This window comes from Parambassis ranga, chromosome 16, assembly GCF_900634625.1.
Source record: "Parambassis ranga chromosome 16, fParRan2.1, whole genome shotgun sequence".
Taxonomy (NCBI): domain Eukaryota; kingdom Metazoa; phylum Chordata; class Actinopteri; family Ambassidae; genus Parambassis; species Parambassis ranga.
In genome coordinates, this window is record NC_041036.1 from 274,372 (window position 1) to 295,372 (window position 21,001).

The window sequence follows — 21,001 nt, forward strand, 5'->3', positions numbered from 1 at the left end:
CGCTCTGTCTGCTGAGAGCTCGTAAATTAACCCCTGCTTTAGCATCGTGTAATAAACCACCCGAGGCTCACTGTTCATCTTTATTTGTCAAAACCAAAGAGTTCTTCAAATGTCCTGTGTGGTTCTGTCTCCTCCTCCACCTCCTCCTCCTTCCTCTCCACCTCCTCCTCCTTCCTCTCCACCTCCTCCTCCTCCTTCTTCTTCTCCTCCACCTTCCTCTCCTCCACCTTCCTCTCCTCCTCCTCCTCCGTCTCCTCACCTTCCAGTCCTCCTCCTGAAGGCCCTTGCAGCTCCACCTTCATGTTCCCCACCTCAACCGGTGCTGTGGTTTCAGGCTGCACCCGCCTGGGTTTGGGCTCCTCCTCCTCCGTCGCCTCCGCCTGTGCTGCTGCAGTCGTCACTGTGGAGAAGGTCTTCGTCCTCAGGGTGGGGGTGGGTCTGACGACCGGCTCCACAGTCCACGGCCTGCTGCGGATCATTTTTGTCCCTGGAAAAGGGAGAACGATGTTCTGACATAACTCCAGTCATTTTTACAGACGAGTGTTATTTTGAGGGCGGAGCACTGACCTGTGGGTGCAGCAGAGCTGCAGTTGGAGTCGCAGCAGGAGCAGACCGAGTCCAACCCGAACAGCTCCTCCCACCTGAGCAGAGGGAAGACAAGACGTCAGCATCCACATGCGGACACCCCCCCCCCCCACAGAGACGCTGACCTCCGGGCCGTTGAGTTGTAGTTGCAGGACTTTGCTGTGGGCGTGGCGGCCGAGCCGCCCACAGACATGGTGCAGTGCAGGTACAGCTGCTGTGGGAGGAGACGACCCATCAGCCGAGGATTCACAAAGCAGACAAGCACAGCAGGGGGAAGGTCTGCGTCTCACCTGGCCCGCCGCTCCTCTGAACAGGAAGGCGTCCACGGAGAATCTGACGGCACTGTGTTTATATGGGACGAACCTGGAGCGGCCATCTTTGCTTTCAACCATACACCTGTGTCAGAGGGAAGGAAGCCTGGTGACCGGTGTTCCTCCACCGACGCCTGCGTCAGTGTGTCAGGTGAGTATTACCCAAAGTTCTTCACCACAGCAAACCGCGGCGTGGAGGCGTGGGACTTCTCTGGAGTCACGTAACACGCGTGCACGTAGAGCCTCTCGTCCTCGGACAGGTGCCGACCCTCCGCCTCAAAGAACATGGGCTGCCCCAGGACGTAGGCGTCCGAGGGCGAGCGTCTGTCCCACTGTGCTGCAGAGAGAGGGAGCAGTCAGCAGACGTCACACCGTCATGTACACACGGCGTTAATTCAGGGGGGGTGGTACCGGTTCGTGGCGTCAGACTGAACTTGGCGGCGCTCCTCACTCGTTTGACGACTCGGTGTATCTGCACCTTCGGTGTGTAGCCCATTTTGTAGGAGTACTGGAACCTACACACAAACACAGTTAGTGCGGATCTCCGCCAGGCCGCAGCGGCCGCCACACTCACCTGTTGAAGTAACACGAGACAGGAAGTGAGAAGGCTGACAGTCTTCTGATTGGTCCCTGCTGCTTCGGCGGTTTGTACCAAAGTGTGTTTGAATAAACCAGCTGGTCATCAATAATCTGCAAACAAACACTGATTAGCACGTGTTCAAACACACGACAGCCGGAAGCTGCAAGGCAACAACATTAGACAACAACTTTTGTTTTTATCAGTTATTTCTCACCTGAACCAGAAGGAGCAGGCGCAGTGAGCTAACAGGAGCTAACACGAGCTAGCAGGAGCTAACAGGAGCTAACACGAGCTAGCAGGAGCTAACCGGAGCTAACAGGAGCTAACCGGAGCTAACACGAGCTAGCAGGAGCTAACACGAGCTAGCAGGTGCTAGCAGGAGCTAGCAGGAGCTAACACGAGCTAACAGGAGCTAACAGGCGCTAGCAGGAGCTAACACGAGCTAGCAGGTGCTAGCAGGAGCTAACAGGAGCTAACACGAGCTAACAGGCGCTAACAGGAGCTAGCAGGTGCTAGCTGTGAGCGTGTGGAGCTCAGACTCACCCGGTGTTTGGTTCCACACGTGCGGAGGTCGAACTCAAAGTAAAGGTAATCCTTCGTGGATTTACTGGCGTGGCACGTCCCCACGGTGAGCTGAGCGTGGGCGTCCCCGCTGCCCAGAACGCTCCTCTCCACCTGGACCCGCATCTGGTTCTCTCTGCACCGAGTCCTCACCGGCACGGAGGGCTGGACGGGCGGCGGGCTGGGGTCAGCACGACCCGGGAGCAGGATCTCCCGGAGGGACTCCGGTATAGGCTCCTGTCCGGTTCTCCGTGCCGGAGAGAAGTGCTCCATCTTCACCAGCGGCCGCTTGGAGTCCACGAACATGGGGAGGTGGAGGAAGGGTGGAGATGTCGGCGTCAGCGTGGCCATCGCCGGCCGGTTGGTCTGCTTGGAATCCTCCGTCCCTCCATCAGCAGAGGACAGCAAAAGGAACAGTAAGAGGGACACCATGGCGGGACTCTGAGAAAGGACGTGGACAGACTGCAGCGGGACCTCTCTGTGGGCGGACACACGTCCACACACCTGTGTTTAAAGCGCCGCATAATACAGGTGACCAGCAGGGGGCGCACTGCGGCGCAGCTGCGGCCTGACGGGCTCTGCTCAGACCAAAGCAACCGCACCAGAGCAAAGATGGAGGACATGACGCAGCTCATGACGCAGCACATGACGCAGCCCAAAGCTAAACCACACACATCAGCTGATACCTATAATAATAAATACAGTCTTAAAGGAGGACACTTTATTTATTGAAGTGTTTGGTTACATGGAGCTGGGACAACAGGGTCATCACAAACAAACAGTGACGTCATGATGTTAATGAGCCAACAAACGGTTAACGTGTTATTTATTCAGCTGACTTTAATAAAACATGGACCCCCACAGAACCGGGCTGTTCACCACACCCAGTACACCGTCAGCAGCGCCAGCAGCGCTCCTGTCCAGTAGGGGGCAGCAGGCGCCGCCGCTCCGTTGCACAGGTGTGTGTTGCAGCACTCGTTGGTGAAGGTGAAGTTCAGGCCCATGGCGTATTTTTCCCCCGTGACTCCACACAGAGCCGGCAGCACGCAGCTCTTCTCATACAGCACCACACGGAAGTCTCCTGAGGACACACACAGACAGACACACACAAAGACACACACAGAGAGAGACAGAGAGAGAGACACACACACAGAGACATGCACAGAGAGACACATAGAGACATGCACAGAGAGATGCACACAAAGACACAGAGAGAGAGAGAGAGAGAGACACACACACAGACACACACAGAGAGCGAGACAGAAATACACACAGAGAGACACAGACAAACACACACATACAGACAGATGCACACAAAGACACAGGGAGAGAGAGAGAGAGACACGCACAGATAGAGACAGGCACACAGACACACACAGAGAGACACAGAGAGAGAGAGAGCGAGACAGAGACACACATACAGACAGATGCACACAAAGACACACAGACACACACTTCTCTGTGAGCCCGTTTTCCTCAGGCCTCATGCAGTCACATGTTGCAGCCACTTGGTGGCGTTCTCACCTTTCTGTCCCACGGCTCGGCTGGACAGACAGAGCTGTCCGGGGGGACACTTCAGCGGGAACCTGATGCAGTCCAGAGGTGAGATGGTGGGAAACACACAGGTGTAGCAGAAGAGGGGCGCTGAGGGACACACACATGTTCAGACAGCTGGGGGACATGGTCTGTGCAGAAACAGGAGGAGTGGACTCACCCACAGCTGGGAGCAGACCCAGGAGGAGCAGACCCAGGAGCAGCAGCTGAGACATCTCGGCGCTGGAAGGATCCGTCTTCTACAGCAGAGGAGCTCTGAGGGTCGGTCAGCGCCGCTCTCTCATGTCCACACCCAGTGCCTCTGATTGAATTATGGTGTCAGCGGGCGGAGGTCAGGACGTGGCGGCGGGGGTCTGAAGAGGACTGCCGGGCTCTGAGGCTGACAGGGGACGTGTGTGTTTGGATGCTGCCTCATAGACTGATGTGGGTGGAGGCCTGTGAGGTGCAGCAGGCAGGTTTATTAAATCTGCTAATGAAAGGCGTTGAGTTGGATCAAGTGACCGGCGGTCCCATGATCCGAGACAGAGGCCGCTTTGACCTGGAGCCCCGTCACAGGACGCAGGTTTACTGCACGTCTGTCCCTTCTACACACTCTGACTCTATGTGTCCGTCACACACAGATGTTCCTCTGTGCCGCACGGACTCATCAGATCACAGCCGGACCAGAACCGACCCTCCTCAAAGAGCCGGCTTCCTCTGCAGGTCCACTGAAGAGCTCTGCTCACACTCAGCCCACGAACAGCCGAGCAGAACCAGAGGAGCTCCGCTGACATGACCCAACAACATGGCAGTACTCACCACACACACACACAGACACACACACAAACACACAAAAAACACAGACACACAGACACACACACAAACACACACACAAACAAACAAACACACACAGACACACATAAACAGACACACACACACATAAACAAACACACACACAGACACACACAGACACTCTCTCTCACACACAGACACACACAAACAAACAAACACACAGACACACACACACACAAACACAGACACACACAGACACACATAAACAGACACACACACACATAAACAAACACACACACAGACACACACACACAAACACACACACACAAACACACAGACACACACAAAAACAGACACACACACACATAAACAAACAAACACACACACACACACACTCTCTCTCACACACAGACACACACAGACAAACACACAGACACACACACATAAACAGACACACACACACATAAACAAACGCACACACACAGACACACACATAAACAGACACACACACACACATAAACAAACGCACACACACAGACACACACAGACACACACACACAAAAAACACAGACACACACACACATAAACAGACACACACACATAAACAGACACACACAGACACACACATAAACAGACACACACACAGACACAGACACAGACACACACACACAAACACACACACACACACACACACTCTCTCACAAACACACTAAAAATACCGGAAAACAGAACCTTTTTTTCCTGGCCTTGGAAACCACCGAGTGTGTGTGTGTGTGTGTGTGTGTGTGTGCCAGGCGCCCTCCTGTGGTCAGCTCTTAATAGTGCAGGACAAATTGAGGCTGAGACATATTTGAACCTGGACTGTGTTTGCAGGACAGATGCTGTCAGCACCATCCGCTGAGTCTGGGGGTTGTGAAGGGGGCTGGATGTCAGGGAGCCGGGGCGTCCAGCAGGGGGAGCAGTGAGGGTCACGACATGGCCGCAGACTGAGGTCAGGCAGCTGACAGGACATGCTGGACATGTCAAACATGATGTGACACTGAAGTGTAACTTCATAACTAGCATGAGCACAAACAGCTGGAGGCGACACACACTGTCAAACTTTATTCATGTCACATGTCACATCATCTGCACACAAAGCACAGAGGGCTGCCTCAGCGTGCCCCCTGCTGGAGGAAGGAGGGCACGGCTCGCCTGTCCACCTGCTGGCGCCTCATGCGGACGACGCCCGAGTCCACCCGGGCTGCTGCCGCCTTGGCATGCAGGTCGTCCAGCAGCTGCAGGTAGACCCGCTGCAGCTTGGCCAGCTCGCCCTCAGAGGACTTCAGACAGCGCCGCAGCACGCCGCTGCCCTGAGAGACGCACAGGGAACCCTGTCAGACGCCACCCCAACACCTAGAGAAGCAACCTGCCGTGCTCACCTGAATGAGCTGAGCCGCCTCAGGTAACTGCGTCCCTGGGTGTCTCTGATAGACCTGCACCACAGGCCTGTCCAGCTTCTCCCGGGACAGAATGTCCCCGCTGTACTCTGGACCCTGCAAACAGAAGAACAGTCCAAATGAATGGGCTTCAAATCCTGCAGTGTCCACTAGAGGGCTGGCTCCAACAGTGAGTCCGTCCCTCTTCAAATTTTACAGCAGAAACAAAACTCTTTGAAACCAACTGACTCCAAACATCCAGCGACGATAGCATGCTAAACTGCTAGCTCGAACTACACGTGTAGACCACTAGATGGAGTAGTGAGTCAATGTAGCATCTAGTCTGCACTGAACCCAGAGAAGAGGCAGGAGCAGCAGCCACCAGTGTGTCCCAGTGGAACAACAACAGTCTTCCACTGAGATAACCCCTGACCTGCGCTCGGCCGTGGCTCTGGCGGATGCAGTTTATTTCCCTCTGCTTGCGGGACACGGCCTGCCGGGCGGCGGCGGACGTCACGGTCAGGCGTTGCTGCAAAAGTCACAAAAGATGTTTTTGTTTCTCTGAAGTCAAAGACGGTGGAACCACCAGCTCCGTGTTCACCTGCAGAGTGACCGTCTCTGCGATCTTCTTCACCAGGCCCTCATTGACGGAGCGGTGGGCGGCGCCCTGCCTGCTGGCGGCGCTGCTGAGCCTCCGTCTGATGTCGTCTCTCAGCAGCTGCGACTGTTTGAGCATCAGGGAGGACGAGTCTAAGACCTGTTTACACTCTGCAGCAAATAACAGGCACGTTAGAGCAGCCACAGCTGCAGACCGCCACCACAAACCGTCCTCTGCTGGGTCTCTATTCCCTCTGTGGCAACTACTGCTGCTGCCAGCAGGGGGAGACAAACGTTCAGCATGTAGCCTTAACTGTACCGCGCTGGCTTCAGTTTAAACTGTTTGTCTCTGCTGGTCCTGATCAGTGTACCTGGTGTGAAGGGGCTGAGGGGGTCTGTGTTGGTGGCGGTCAGTGCAGCACCGCCCGGTCCTCCAGCAGAGGCCGTGTGAGGCAGCAGCTCCAGGACTCGAGCCCGCTCTCTGGCACAGTCCAGCAGCCGTCTGCTGCTCTCCCCCAGGACCTGGAGGTCAGGCACAGGACACCGAGGACCTTAAAGGAACATTCAGCTGGTGGAGGGTCATGAGGACTGGCTGTCCTCCAGCTCAGAGCACTGAGGGGGAACCATGGTGAGGCTGGGACTCACCTGCAGCTGGGTCAGGGTGTCCCTCAGCGTCCCCTCCAGATCCTGTTTCAGCTCGGCCAGCTCCCTCCTCTCACACAGCAGCAGGTAATCCGCCCCGTCCCTCTCCTGCAGCAGAGCAGAGCGGTCAGTGAACACCCCCCTCACAGCTGTGGTTTCTCCTGCTCACACACACACCGTCTCAGCCGCGTGCGGCCGCAGGCTCCGCCCCTCTGAGCTCCTCCTGTTGATGGTCAGATTGGTCCTGAGGCTGCGCAGCATCCTCTCGAGGTGACCTCGCTCCCTCTCCAGCTTCACGCCCTCCTCGGTCACCGCAGCGGCCTGCCGCCGCAGCTGGACCTCCACCTCCCGAGCCCTCCGCATGTACTCACCGGCAACGCTGATGCTGGCGGCGGCGCACTGCTCACGCAAGCTGGTGGGAGGGAAGGGGGCCAGAGCCGTCCTCTGGGACGGAGAGGGAACCTGAGAGACAGAAGTTAGACACGTGTCTGTGTGCTCTGATTGGTCCCACACACACACAGAGACACACACAGAGACACACACACAGAGACACACAAACACACACACAGACACACACAGAGACACACACACAGAGACACACACACAGAGACACACACAGAGACACACACACACCGAGACACACACACAGAGACACAGACACACACACCGAGACACACACAGAGACACACACAGACACACACAGAGACACCGAGACACACACACACACCGAGACACACACATACAGACACACAGAGACACACACACACCGAGACACACACACAGACACACACACACACACACACACACACCGAGACACACACACACACCGAGACACACACCGAGACACCGAGACACACAGACACACACACACACCGAGACACACACACACAGACACACACACAGACACACACACACACACAGAGACACACACACACCGAGACACACACACAGACACACACACACCGAGCCACACACACGCACAGACACACACACACAGACACAGACACACACACGCACACACACACAGAGACACACACAGACACACATACACACACACACACACACACACACAGAGACACACACACACAGAGACACACACAGACACACACACAGAGACACACACACACAGACACACACACGCACAGACACACACACGCACAGACACACACACACACACTTGAATTCGTGTCATTTTATTTATATATTTATTTATATTTATATATTTTAAGTCTAGAATATTTGACATTTCACCACATGATGCATTCAAGGACCATTAACCCTTCAGGGTCTGAATCATGGTGATGTTTAGCTGCTCTGTAGTCGGAGCTCACTCTGCAGGTCTCTCACCGTCACCGCGGCGGTCTGAGGCCTCCGCGTCTCTGCGGCTGTGCTCTTATCCTGCGCTGTCCCCGCGGCGCCGCAGCTCCGGGGCCTGCTTCCATCCGCGCACCGCCCGGCCCGTGTGTCCCGGACCAGGCGCTCCGCGCGCCGGATGGCACGAACCGTGCCGTCGCGCCAAGACGGCGGCCCGATGGTGACAGAACCGAGGGGCACGGACTGGACCTGCATCCCTCCACAAAGTTTCTACACTGTTCCACACTGCTGTGACCAAAGAAGTTTGAGTAAGGTGCCGTCTCCATGGCAACACTTCCGGAGGTAACCCGAGACTCTCAGCTGCTTGGTGATTGGTCAGTGACAACAAGCGTGACCTTAAAGACATAAAACCTCTCAGGAGTTCACTACAACTCCCAGGATGCTCTCAGCATCTCACCCAACCACAAGGCTTCACACTGTTCTCCTTAAATGCATCCTCTCCATAGCCACAGCAGCAAAGGCTCATGGGTACTGTAGTACAAAGAGTGCGCTGTCCACCAGACAAACAGACAGACCAGCGTGTGTGTGATGTGGATCAGTGTTTAATCTCTAAAAGAAGAAGAAGTCCCAGACTGACGACACATGAAACATTAAAAACACTTAAAACCAGCGAGGTTACCCTGCTGACGCCAACAGGCAAAAAAGACAAACTGAAGAATACATGGTCCCGCTCCGTCATCCCCGCCTGACCCCCACCCTCATCACCACCTACATACAGTCATCAGCTGATTTCTATCTACATCCAGCTTCAAGGAGCTCCGCCTCAAACATCCACCCATCCTTCAGCCGACTGCAGACACGTGGCGGTGCACGTGCGTCCTCGCCGTCCATCCATCACAGTGCGTGTTTGCCGGCCGTCCCCGTGTCCCGTCTGTTCTGCAGGTTCTGCTGCAGCTCTCTGAACAGGTGGTCCCGCTGCTCAGCGTCCAGCAGGATCTGCTGCATGGAGGAACATTAAATCATCCAGATCAATAACCTCTGGGTTAGTGGGAAAATAACGTTTTGTAAATCTCTGCTGTTGAGCTGCTGCCGTTTTATTTAACTGTTATTCTGGTTTAACTCTGAGGCACCATGGTGCAGATCTGCTGTAGTACCCTAACACACCACCAGATGGAGCCTCCTACGCTTTAATCCGACGGTCTGCGTGCCTGTCCATGACAGTGGACTCAGATCAGACAGCTGCTGTCCACATGTGGGCCCTTGATTGTTAAGCTAAGAGGAGCGATGCGTTTAAGGACCAGCAGCTTTGAACGGTGTGTCCTTATCAAAGACTCTTCGTGCACCAGAGAACAGAGACTTCAGTCTTTTTTACAGAATCATTGAAAGTTACATTTTTCCATGATGCATTCAAGGACCATCATAAAGTTCAGAGTCAGGTGATTGCAGTGATTCAGGGTGCACTGCAGCAGCTCCTCAGTTTACCTGGATGAGTGTGTCCCTCCTCTGCAGCCTGTCCCTCAGTGTCCTCTCCTCTCTGTCCCTGTCCTCCCTGTCGGTCTGCCGGGCTCTGTCAGACTCCCTCTTCTCCCTCTCTCTGTCCCTCAGCTGCTGCTGAGCGTCCTGCAGCTGCTGCGTCAGAGCGGACACGGTGTGACGGTGCGCCTCCTGCTGACTCTGAGGGGATAAAACAAACATATAAAAGCTGTCCACTCGTCTGAACCTTCACCCAGCTGCACCCACCTGCACCACGTCCTGGTACTCCTGCAGGGCCGTGCTCAGTTTGGTGACCTCCTGGCACAAGGTGGCGCTGTAATCCTCCTGGCCCTGCGCCCCGCCCCCTGCAGCCTGCTAACCAATCACAGAGTCAGAGAGGGCTGGAGGACGTTTTCTGTTTACTGACCAAACCTGAGCGGAGGCCAGAGGGGAGGCGACTCAGAGAGGAAAGGAAAGGGTTAAAACGGCTCGTCAGGGCTCCTCACTGACTGAAAGGAGCTGCTCTCACTACAGGACACACCTGCTGTGTAAACACTGACACACGGGCGGAGCAAGGGTGTGTTCCAGCTGCACATCGCACAATCAGAGCACACAAAACAAAGGTCTCAGCACTGGACGAGGAGCTGGGACTGAGAGCCTCTCCACCCTGTGGCTCAGCTGGGTCAGGGCAGGCCTCAGGCCCTCACTGGGACTCTGAGAGTCTCTCCACCCTGTGGGTCAGGGCAGGCCTCAGGCCCTCACTGTGACTCTGAAAGCCTCTCCACCCTGTGGCTCAGCTGGGTCAGGGCAGGCCTCAGCCCCTCACTGGGACTCTGAGAGCCTCTCCACACCAGGACATGCTGAACACACACCGACTGTGAGACACACAACAACAGCACACAGACACAGGAGCTCACACTCCAAGAAAAACAAACATGGAGGACAGAGGACGGGCAGTGGGACCTGTCTGTGAGACACTGAAGACAGTCAGTCTCTCTTCGTCCAGCGTCCTCTGGTCCTGTTGTGTTGTGCGTTTTGGTTGCTGCCATGGTCGTGTCCGCTCGCTCTCATTGGCCGTTCCAGCAGCTGCAGTCTGACTCGTGAAGATCAGACCTTATTGGTCGAAGCAGTCAATCTAAGGGTCCCTGTTGGGGACACATCAGGCCATCAGGACCCTGCCCGTGTCTTACCTCGGTGTGTTTCTGACCCACGGCCTGCTGCTCCTTCAAGGAGTGGATCAGAGCCTCCTTCTCCTGAAGGACTGCGGTGAGGGCGCCATCCCGCCTCCTCCACACCTCCCTCTCTTTCTCCACCTCCCTCAGCAGCTGCTCCTTCTCCGTCAGAGCCACTCGCAGGTCCTGCAGACAGAAAGCAGGTGTACCGACTCTGCACCGAAACCACGAGCCTGATGTGAACGCGCCCTCACGTTGATGACGTCCTGGTTGCACTGCAGCACGGCGTTGAGTGTGTCCAGGTCTCGCTCTCTGTCCCGCCCAGCCTTCCTCAGCGCCTCCACCTCTCTCTCTGTGTCCTTCTCTTTCTCCATCAGCTCTGACCTCAAAGTCTCCAGAGCGGCCTGCACGTCAGAGAACAGATAGCCTTTAACCTGAGTGGGCGGAGCTTCAGGCCTGCCGTCACACGCAGCGCTAACCTTGTTGTCAGACAGAACTTCCTTCAGATTCTCCGTCAGCTTGTCGGCCAGCTCTGCGCCTGCCTCCTCCACACACAGCCTCCTGATGAGAGCGACACACTCCTGGAAGACACACACACACCAAACACGTCCACTGTGTGGACACTGAGAGCTGGACGCCACTTTAACATCAGAGCTGCTGCATCGCCTTAAGACAGCAGCCTGTCCACAGGTCCTGTAGGGGGCGCTCTGCAGAGCCTGAATGAACAGCAGTGGGTTTTTATTTCAACCGATGTAAAATGGGATTTAACACTAAAGTTTTACCTCATCAACTTCACATTAGATCAATTCATTCTGGGCTGAGAGCGCCCCCTGTGGGACAGGAGGTTCACACAGTGAGCAGTGTTTAGAGCCGCCTCACCCACCTGGATCAGACGCTCCCGGCTGTGCAGGGAGACACCCAGGCTCTGCAGCAGGGGGGCGCCGCCCTCGCCCTGGATCAGCTGAGAGAGAAGCGCACTGTGAGCTGTGCAGACGTCAGGTTGCCATGGTTACACTCAGGCCAACATGAGGTGTGTTGCGCCACAAAAACCGATGACTCCGAGTAAACTAAGAAAACAAGTCCACACCCTGTCTGAGCACCCTCTGCTGAACTCTACTGGACGCTGGAGGAACTGCAGTTTCTGTCCTGTCAGCTGAACGTCCATGGATCAGAGAACATCACACTGCTGGCACAGAACCAGGCTCAGCAGAACCTCCAGATCAATAAAGACTGCTGACGGGTCACACACACACACACACACCCTGCTCCCTCTCTCTCTCTCTCACACACACACACTCTCTCTCTCACACACACACACTCTCTCTCTCACACACACACACTCTCTCTCTCACACACACACACACTCTCACACACACACTCTCTCTCTCACACACACACACACACACTCTCTCTCTCACACACACACACACACTCTCTCTCACACACACACACACTCTCTCTCTCACACACACACACACTCTCACACACACACACTCTCTCTCTCTCTCACACACACACTCCCCTGGGTGTGTGCTCAGTCAGGCTCTCACAGCTGAGTGGAGGTGTTTAAACATGTGCCTGGGCCTGTTCTTCTTCTTCTTCTTCTTCTTGTTTTTCCTGTCTTGAGTCCATCGGCTGCTCTGAGCTTGGACCTGTGTTGGTGCAGAGTGGTTGGAGGAGGTCTCAGCGTCTCATGAGGGTTACAGCAGCTCTTGGAGCTCCTGCTTCTCGATCCTCAGATTCACTCTGAGGTCTTCATTCAATCAAACCTGTGCACAGCTGACTCCCTGAGCTCTAACAGGCTGTCTACAAAACACAGCCTTACACAGCTCCTCCCTCCTGTCACATGACCAGTCAGAGTGTGTGTGTGAGTGTGTCTGCAGGCAGTGTGTGTGTGTGTGTGTGTGTCTGTGTGTGTGTGTGCAGAATCTCTCAGGTATTCAGACAGAGATCAGCTGCAGGAAGCTGCAGGTCAGACAGAGACTCTCTGAGTGTTGGTCATGTAACTCCATCATGGCGTCCTGCTGAGGAGGACAGGACTTTCTGTTTGTACTGAGTCTGGTTGGAGTGGACTCTTTATGTTTAGAGGGTCTTAACTCTAGTTTTAGATTCAGGGACATGTAGGTCATGTGATCCTCTGGAGGACCATAAGTCCAGAGTCCGGCTCCCCTGTCTGCCTGGATCATCAGTGTTGTTGATCGGGGTTAATGTGTAACTGTGTCAAACTTACCAGAGTCCAGTCAGCTGATCCGTTGACCTCAGCAGTTTGGCTCCGCCCATGCTTCAGCTCGGCCTCCGGGGATCTGGTGCGAGAGGCAGCCTGGTCCAGCTGTCCTCGCAGGTGCCTGATGGCGTGTTGAAGTCGGGCGGCCGTGCTCTGAAAGGACAGAGGACATGCTGGTGAAGCTGGGCGTCCCATCAGCAGCTAACACGCCGCAGACACTCACCTCTGGATGAAGCAGCCTGAACTCGTCTCCCAGCTCTGTGAGGACTTCCTCGTCCTCTTCCTCCCCTCCGTTCTCTACATCCCTGAAGTCCAGGGTCCTGGTCACCATGGGTGACACCCTTCCTCCAGTGTTTCCTGTGTGTCTTCTGTCCTTCCTGCCCAGCACGGGGATCCGGCTCCCTGCTGGCGAGCTGAGCAGCTTCCCTTCGACGCTCCTCAGCTCCTTCAGCACAAAATGGACAGACTGATCCCTCGGCGAATCAAACGGGTCGGCGCCATCCAAGGAGTCCAGAGACCGAATGGACTCGGTGCGGGAGGACGCTCGCAGAGACAGACTGGAACCTGCCAGCGAGGCCGGGCTGGAGCTGAGCGACGGCGCCCTCTGCCAGTGGAGGGGCATACTGCGGGATTTGTCCCGTGACAGCGGCGAGAAGGGCCCGAAAGGCAAGTGGCGAGGAACCCCGCAGACGGACTCGTAATCCGAGTCAGACACCCGCAGGGAATCGCAGCCCTCGCAGCCTTTGCCCTTCCTGCACCTCTTACCTGTCCTGATGAAGTATGGACAGGTGTCCCACTTCTCGGACCAGCACTCGTACTCTGACAGCGCCATGTTCTCCCTCAGCATGCCCCTGTAGCCCTCCTTCTCCGCCTCGCCGTCCTCCTCACTGGTGCTGCCCCGCCTCTGAAGGTCCTGCTGGTGTCTCTGCCGGTAGTTTTGGCGAACCCACTGCCGGATCTTGTCCCTCTCCTGCGTCAGCTTCTGCAGCCGCTCAGACGACAGCACCCTCACTCGGGCTATCACCGAGTCGAACTTGAACACGCGCTCCAGGACGCACACGCACTTCCCACACAGGAACTCGCCCTGCCCGCTGCCCCGCGGCACAGCCCGCCCCAGAATGTGGGTCAGCACGGCGAGCAGATCCAGGCCTTTGGCCGGCGAGCTCTGGGACAGCTGGGACAGGGACGAGGAGGAGCGCAGGGACAGCGTGCTGCCTGTGAGACACAGAGAGGGTTTCAGCGGGACTTCCAGGTGTCCTCTGTGGTGGTCTCCTCCATACTCACCCCAGGGGCTGCTCTGCAGGGACTCGCTGCCAGACTTCCTGTTCTGACCTCCGAACAGCCATCGTCGCTGGTTTCCCTGGAGACCGCCGCCACAGACTCTGCACAGGTCACCCTGACCTCTGGAGGACATCGTGGACAGACACTCAGCTCTGTGACGAGAAAAGATTCAGAAAACACGTTAGCCCTGAGCTGCGGCGCAGGTGGACTCAGTGCTGGACCCAGGAACTCCTCAGAGACTTATCCTGCTGGTTTAACACGGAGGTCTGTGGGGACACTGGAGGACCTGTGTGTGGGACATGTCCTGTCAGGTCCCAGGTCACAGCCTGTCTGCGCTCTGACCACCGTGACCTCGACTTAATCACAGTAAGACTCTTTAAACATGGCCGCCCTGACAGGCTCAGCTTCCTGCCTCCAGCTGCTCCACCTCTGTGCCTGAGTGGAGTCTGGGTGGAGTCTATCAACACGGCGGCGGTCAGAGCCTCCACCCGAGCTCTTCGCCTTCATCAGTGTGCTGCTGTGATCTAAAGCTGGAGTATGGAGCCTTTACTGTGACGTGTCTGCTGCCTCGGCGCCCTCACAGCAGCGGGACACGCGGGCAGTGTCCCACCGTGAACTGTTCCACTGAGTCCTATTTCAGGAGCGAACAACACACACACACACACACACACACACACACACACACACACACACACACACACACACGGGACGCGTCACTAACTTCCCTGTGTCCACTTACTTTTCCGTCCTCCGGGCTTCACGCGGCTTCGCGGGTTTTACAGTCGGTCCGTGGGAGAAGAAGAAAGCTTCATGGCCGCGTGCACAGGTCGAAGTCACGCGGACGATGAAGATTCCACGGAGGCAAATCTGAGAGCGGAGCCGCGCCGCGTGCACCGAGCGGAGGTGGGTGTCACCTCATGACGTCATCAGTCATACCTGTTAAAGCGGAAGAGCAGCAGGCTGATGCATTAACCCTTCGTGTCTTCACTGTGCGTCTGTGTTGGATCAAATGTTGGAGACACACACACACAGACAGACACACACACACACACAGACAGACACACACACACACACAGACACTCACACACACACACACACACACACAGACACTCACACTCACACACACAGACACTCACACACACACACACACTCTCACACACACACACACTCACACACACACACACACACAGCGTGCAGATTTTAAAGTGGAACTTTATTGATCAGTGATCAGTGAACAAACTGCTGTGATAATGTAATCATGTGTGAAGGTCATCAGGGCAAAATGTACAGACACAAAACAGAGGAGGACATGGACAGACGAGACCACAACAAGGACACAACAAGGACAGAAAACACGCAGCTCCAAGGTTTAAAGATACAAACAGTGAAAAACACACAGATGATGAAGGTCACACAAATGGCCACCAGAGGGCAGTGATGTCACTAAACACAAAAATCACCAGATCCCAGAGATCAGATTAAACGTGTAAGATAAGTTTGAAATGTTCTGCAGATGGAAGCAAACGTCTTTTATTGGCTGAGACACAACATGCACACAGCAGGAGGGCTGCAATCAGCCAATCAGCATCAAGCGCTCGGCCACGCGGCTCCAACAGTCATGCTAACATTTGAAATGCTTCACACAGCTTCTCACAGTGTTAGCTTGTTGGCTAACAGCTGCTAACTGTGCAGCTCAGATGGGTGTGTGTCAGTTGTGCGTCCTCAGGTGAGCCACTTCTCCATGCAGCTGCTGAACACGCTGTGATTGGAGTGCCACTGCACGTGCTTCACTTCGGGCCAGATGCACACGGACACGGCGCCGCGCGCGTCCAGCGTCCTCAGCCCGAACGTGTCGTTCCTGTAAAACTGTCAGAGGACAGGGAGGCTTTTATTCTGAAAGGCTGAAGGCAGCCGGAGGCTTCCTGCTCGCGGCGCCTACCTCCTGCTTCCTCATTTCCACCACGAGCTCGCTGCTGTCATAGAATCCAAAGTGGCTGAAAGAGGAAACACAGCAGGTGAAGAGTCCCGAAACCTTTCAGTCTGAGGGCCCACTTCCTGTCCCCACCCCGCCTCCACCGACTCGACCACCTGCTGTGAAAACAGCCCTAAACCTGCCTGTCGGCTCTGAGCTCAGGGCTCAGGGTTCTGATGTGTCCCTGTGTACCCACCTGGACTGCCACGGGGTGATGACGCCGTCGTCCGGTCCTCCAATCAGCACCAGCCTCTGGATGCGCAGGAAGTTTTCCCTCCACGCTGTGGAATGAACAGTGTGTTTGTTTGACAGAGCACGCTCACACAGACAGACGTCCGTCCTCTACCTGTCATGTCCTCATGAGGCCTGTCCCCGTTCAGCAGCGGCAGGAAGACGTTGTTCTGCAGGTAGCTGGATCTGTGGTGGGGGTCTGTCACACAGACATCACGTGTCACGCTCACACACCGTCACAGAGACGCCACTTCCTGTTCTCACCGTTCCAGTAGTCGCAGATGGACACTCTCTGTCCGAGCCGCCTGTAGCAGAAGTAATACACCGTCTTCTTCACACACTCAGGAAACACCCGGTTCAGGTAGTCCGTGTCTGTGGAGGGACACAGCCGGGTGAGTTCACCTTCACTGCGGGACAAGCCCTGAACGTCACATGACCTCTGACCTCCATACTGCCCGGCCTGCGGTGACGACAGAGAGATGAAGGTGTGCACGTTGTGGTCCGGAGTGGTGGCGAGGAGAGCTCGACAGATGAGACCGCCTTCAGAGAAGAGGACGAGACAGACAGGCTGAGGTCCAAGAACCAGGAAACAGGACAGGACGGAGGGGACAGCTGTCCACCTCCCCCTCCTCCTCATCATCATCATCATCATCATCTATCAACATGCTAACATTTATAATGCTAACATTTATAATGCTAACAGTTATAATGCTAACATTTATAATGCTAACATTTATAATGCTAACAGTTATAATGCTAACATTTATAATGCTAACATTTATAATGCTAACATTTATAACGCTAACATTTATAATGCTAACAGTTATAATGCTAACATTTATAATGCTAACATTTATAATGCTAACATTTATAACGCTAACATTTATAATGCTAACATTTATAATGCTAACATTTATAATGCTAACAGTTATAATGCTAACATTTATAATGCTAACAGTTATAATGCTAACAGTTATAATGCTAACATTTATAATGCTAACAGTTATAATGCTAACAGTTATAATGCTAACAGTGTTCAGTGTTTGGATTCAGAGCGAAAGAAGAACAGAAAAGTCTGTGTGTGTGTGTCTGTGTGTGTCCCTGTGTGTGTCTCTGTGTGTGTCTGTCTCTGTGTGTGTCCCTGTGTGTGTCTCTGTGTGTGTCTGTGTGTCTCTCTCTGTGTGTCTCTGTGTGTGTCTCTCTGTGTGTCTCTGTGTGTGTCTCTCTCTGTGTGTCTGTGTGTCTCTGCGTGTCTGTGTGTCTCTGTGTGTGTCTCTGTGCGTGTCTGTGTGTCTCTGTGTGTGTCTGTTTGTCTCTGTGTGTCTCTCTGTGTGTCTGTGTGTCTCTCTGTGTGTCTCTGTGTGTGTCTGTGTGTCTGTGTGTCTCTCTGTGTGTCTGTGTCTCTCTGTGTGTCTCTGTGTGTGTCTCTGTGTGTGTCTGTGTGTCTCTGTGTGTGTCTGTGTGTCTCTGTGTGTCTGTGTCTCTCTGTGTGTCTGTGTGTCTCTGTGTGTGTCTCTGTATGTGTCTGTGTGTCTCTGTGTGTGTCTGTGTTTGTCTCTGTGTGTCTGTGTGTCTCTCTGTGTGTCTCTGTGTGTCTGTGTCTCTCTGTGTGTCTGTGTGTCTCTGTGTCTCTGTGTCTCTGTGTGTGTCTCTGTCTCTGTGTGTCTCTGTGTCTCTGTGTGCAGTGAGAGGACACCTTGAGAGAAGCAGAGCAGGTGGACACCGTCCGGAGCTGCCTCCATGACGGTGCTGGCGGCCCTCCTGAAGTGCTGGACCTGCGTCCACAGAGGCTTCAGACTGCTCAGGTTGTCGTACAGGTTGATGACGGTCACCTCGGTGCCTGGATGGGCCTGAGCAACACAAGACCAACACAACGAGCATCATCCTGACTCACAACGGACCCACACAAGCCGTCCTGCTGTGGTCCACACCAAGAAGAGACAGTTCTGTCTGTGTGTTTTAATGTTTGTTTAGCTTCGACTGCATGTGTCACGTGTTTCAGTAGCTTTATGCTAATAAACCACGGGTTGGTCTGACGTCACACCGTCACATTCTGATGTTCTAATGGAGACAAGGAAGAGACGAAGAGGCGTCTAAACACACACACACACACACAGACACACAGACACACACACACACAAACACACACAGACACACACAGACAAACACACACACACACAAACACACACACACACAGACACACAGACACACAGACAGAGACACACAGACACACACACACGGACACACACACACGGACACACACAGACACACACACACACGGACACACACACAGTTCAGTGTGAACAGTTCTGCGGCGCGTGTGTCGGTACCTCTGTGATGAACGCAGACAGCGTCCTGAACTGCTTCGGACCGTCAAAGATTCCGTGCACGATGATGACGGGTCTGTACGCGTCCACGCGCACTGCCGCAAGCAGCAGCAGCAGCAGCGGAGCCTCCATCTCTGCCTCCACCTGCACAGGTGTGCGCGCGCCACAGGCCTCAACGCTCGATCACTGATTATCGATCACTCAGCATGTGTGCGGAGCGCACGAGCGCCAGCTCTGCGCCAATTATGAGCGGCTGCGCCTGCGTGTTCCTGTGGGTGTATAAAACCACATCCGTGTTTCTCACACACACACACTCACTGACACACACACACTCACACACTCACACACACACACAGCGTGCAGATTGCGCAGCGGTATAGCAGGGTTGTCCCGTAACCGGAAGGTTGGTGGTTCGATCCCAACTCCTCCCTAGTCACTGGTGTGTGTCCTTGGGCAAGACACTTTACCTGCATAGCCTCCAGTGTACTCACTGGTGTATGGCGCTCTTTGCTGGGCTGCCTTGAGCAATTTCCCCATTGTGGGACTAATAAAGGTTTCAATTATTATTATTATTATTAAAGTGGAACTTTATTGATCAGTGATCAGTGAACAAACTGCTGTGATAATGTAATCATGTGTGAAGGTCATCAGGGCAAAATGTACAGACACACAACAGAGGAGGACATGGACAGACGAGACCACAACAAGGACACAACAAGGACAGAAAACACGCAGCTCCAAGGTTTAAAGATACAAACAGTGAAAAACACACAGATGATGAAGGTCACACAAATGGCCACCAGAGGGCAGTGATGTCACTAAACACAAAAATCACCAGATCCCAGAGATCAGATTAAACGTGTAAGATAAGTTTGAAATGTTCTGCAGATGGAAGCAAACGTCTTTTATTGGCTGAGACACAACATGCACACAGCAGGAGGGCTGCAATCAGCCAATCAGCATCAAGCGCTCGGCCACGCGGCTCCAACAGTCATGCTAACATTTGAAATGCTTCACACAGCTTCTCACAGTGTTAGCTTGTTGGCTAACAGCTGCTAACTGTGCGGCTCAGATGGGTGTGTGTCAGTTGTGCGTCCTCAGGTGAGCCACTTCTCCATGCAGCTGCTGAACACGCTGTGATTGGAGTGCCACTGCACGTGCTTCACTTCGGGCCAGATGCACACGGACACGGCGCCGCGCGCGTCCAGCGTCCTCAGCCCGAACGTGTCGTTCCTGTAAAACTGTCAGAGGACAGGGAGGCTTTTATTCTGAAAGGCTGAAGGCAGCCGGAGGCTTCCTGCTCGCGGCGCCTACCTCCTGCTTCCTCATTTCCACCACGAGCTCGCTGCTGTCATAGAATCCAAAGTGGCTGAAAGAGGAAACACAGCAGGTGAAGAGTCCCGAAACCTTTCAGTCTGAGGGCCCACTTCCTGTCCCCACCCCGCCTCCACCGCCTCCACCACCTGCTGTGAAAACAGCCCTAAACCTGCCTGTCGGCTCTGAGCTCAGGGCTCAGGGTTCTGATGTGTCCCTGTGTACCCACCTGGACTGCCACGGGGTGATGACGCCGTCGTCCGGTCCTCCAATCAGCACCAGCCTCTGGATGCGCAGGAAGTTTTCCCTCCACGCTGTGGAATGAACAGTGTGTTTGTTTGACAGAGCACGCTCACACAGACAGACGTCCGTCCTCTACCTGTCATGTCCTCATGAGGCCTGTCCCCGTTCAGCAGCGGCAGGAAGACGTTGTTCTGCAGGTAGCTGGATCTGTGGTGGGGGTCTGTCACACAGACATCACGTGTCACGCTCACACACCGGCACAGAGACGCCACTTCCTGTTCTCACCGTTCCAGTAGTCGCAGATGGACACTCTCTGTCCGAGCCGCCTGTAGCAGAAGTAATACACCGTCTTCTTCACACACTCAGGAAACACCCGGTTCAGGTAGTCCGTGTCTGTGGAGGGACACAGCCGGGTGAGTTCACCTTCACTG

At 54.7% G+C, this 21,001-nt stretch overlaps 6 protein-coding genes across 10 annotated transcripts in view; all 6 read right to left on the bottom strand.

The window, feature by feature from the left end:
• Positions 1-239: 239 nt before the first annotated feature.
• Positions 240-2,557, bottom strand: LOC114448315 (zona pellucida sperm-binding protein 3-like; the record flags this gene model as incomplete). Its single annotated transcript, XM_028425213.1, has 8 exons — positions 2,020-2,557; positions 1,471-1,586; positions 1,308-1,411; positions 1,059-1,233; positions 876-981; positions 711-799; positions 568-641; positions 240-487 (listed from the first exon to the last, which is right to left on the bottom strand). Coding segments are annotated over exons 1-8 (1,362 nt in total), but the record flags the coding sequence as incomplete, so codon positions are not given.
• Positions 2,558-2,743: 186 nt separating this feature from the next.
• On the bottom strand, positions 2,744-4,004 carry LOC114448263 (ly-6/neurotoxin-like protein 1). Its single transcript, XM_028425116.1, has 3 exons — positions 3,752-4,004; positions 3,562-3,681; positions 2,744-3,118 (listed from the first exon to the last, which is right to left on the bottom strand). Exons 1-3 carry the CDS (start codon positions 3,804-3,806, stop codon positions 2,913-2,915), a joined length of 381 nt encoding a protein of 126 aa, XP_028280917.1. The 5' UTR covers positions 3,807-4,004; the 3' UTR covers positions 2,744-2,912.
• A 1,512-nt stretch (positions 4,005-5,516) lies between these two features.
• Positions 5,517-8,781, bottom strand: LOC114448316 (coiled-coil domain-containing protein 105-like). Its single transcript, XM_028425214.1, has 8 exons — positions 8,367-8,781; positions 7,197-7,481; positions 7,023-7,127; positions 6,749-6,899; positions 6,382-6,548; positions 6,214-6,309; positions 5,784-5,897; positions 5,517-5,714 (listed from the first exon to the last, which is right to left on the bottom strand). The coding sequence occupies exons 1-8, from the start codon at positions 8,586-8,588 to the stop codon at positions 5,517-5,519; spliced, it is 1,338 nt and encodes a 445-aa protein (XP_028281015.1). The 5' UTR covers positions 8,589-8,781.
• A 136-nt stretch (positions 8,782-8,917) lies between these two features.
• On the bottom strand, positions 8,918-15,407 carry LOC114448232 (uncharacterized). 3 transcript variants are annotated; one of them, XM_028425064.1, is made up of 11 exons: positions 15,223-15,407; positions 14,487-14,635; positions 13,426-14,417; positions 13,209-13,355; positions 11,862-11,939; positions 11,458-11,559; positions 11,233-11,382; positions 10,997-11,164; positions 10,074-10,178; positions 9,816-10,007; positions 8,918-9,332 (listed from the first exon to the last, which is right to left on the bottom strand). In XM_028425064.1, exons 2-11 carry the CDS (start codon positions 14,614-14,616, stop codon positions 9,228-9,230), a joined length of 2,169 nt encoding a protein of 722 aa, XP_028280865.1. In that variant the 5' UTR covers positions 14,617-14,635; positions 15,223-15,407; the 3' UTR covers positions 8,918-9,227. The 3 variants fall into 3 exon arrangements, 2 of the variants coding, with proteins under 2 accessions (XP_028280865.1, XP_028280864.1); XM_028425063.1 differs by having other exon boundaries at positions 10,074-10,181; XR_003671897.1 differs by lacking the exon at positions 8,918-9,332 and having other exon boundaries at positions 9,971-10,007; positions 10,074-10,484; positions 10,592-11,164.
• A 358-nt stretch (positions 15,408-15,765) lies between these two features.
• Positions 15,766-19,250, bottom strand: LOC114448253 (lysosomal thioesterase PPT2-A-like). 2 transcript variants are annotated; one of them, XM_028425096.1, is made up of 8 exons: positions 19,017-19,250; positions 18,383-18,536; positions 17,131-17,226; positions 16,951-17,058; positions 16,802-16,885; positions 16,652-16,736; positions 16,423-16,477; positions 15,766-16,349 (listed from the first exon to the last, which is right to left on the bottom strand). In XM_028425096.1, exons 1-8 carry the CDS (start codon positions 19,143-19,145, stop codon positions 16,206-16,208), a joined length of 855 nt encoding a protein of 284 aa, XP_028280897.1. In that variant the 5' UTR covers positions 19,146-19,250; the 3' UTR covers positions 15,766-16,205. The 2 variants fall into 2 exon arrangements, with proteins under 2 accessions (XP_028280897.1, XP_028280896.1); XM_028425095.1 differs by having other exon boundaries at positions 16,951-17,226.
• A 383-nt stretch (positions 19,251-19,633) lies between these two features.
• Positions 19,634-21,001, bottom strand: part of LOC114448252 (lysosomal thioesterase PPT2-A-like) — a 3,992-nt gene continuing 2,624 nt past the window's right edge. The window contains exons 4-8 of one of the 2 annotated variants that reach the window (XM_028425094.1): positions 20,856-20,963; positions 20,707-20,790; positions 20,557-20,641; positions 20,328-20,382; positions 19,634-20,254 (exon numbers count right to left, since the gene is read on the bottom strand). In XM_028425094.1, coding sequence (XP_028280895.1) covers positions 20,111-20,254; positions 20,328-20,382; positions 20,557-20,641; positions 20,707-20,790; positions 20,856-20,963 — 476 coding nt within the window. In that variant the 3' untranslated portion in view covers positions 19,634-20,110. Of the gene's footprint in view, positions 20,255-20,327; positions 20,383-20,556; positions 20,642-20,706; positions 20,791-20,855 lie in introns of both variants that reach the window. The other variant, XM_028425093.1, reaches the window with a different exon arrangement.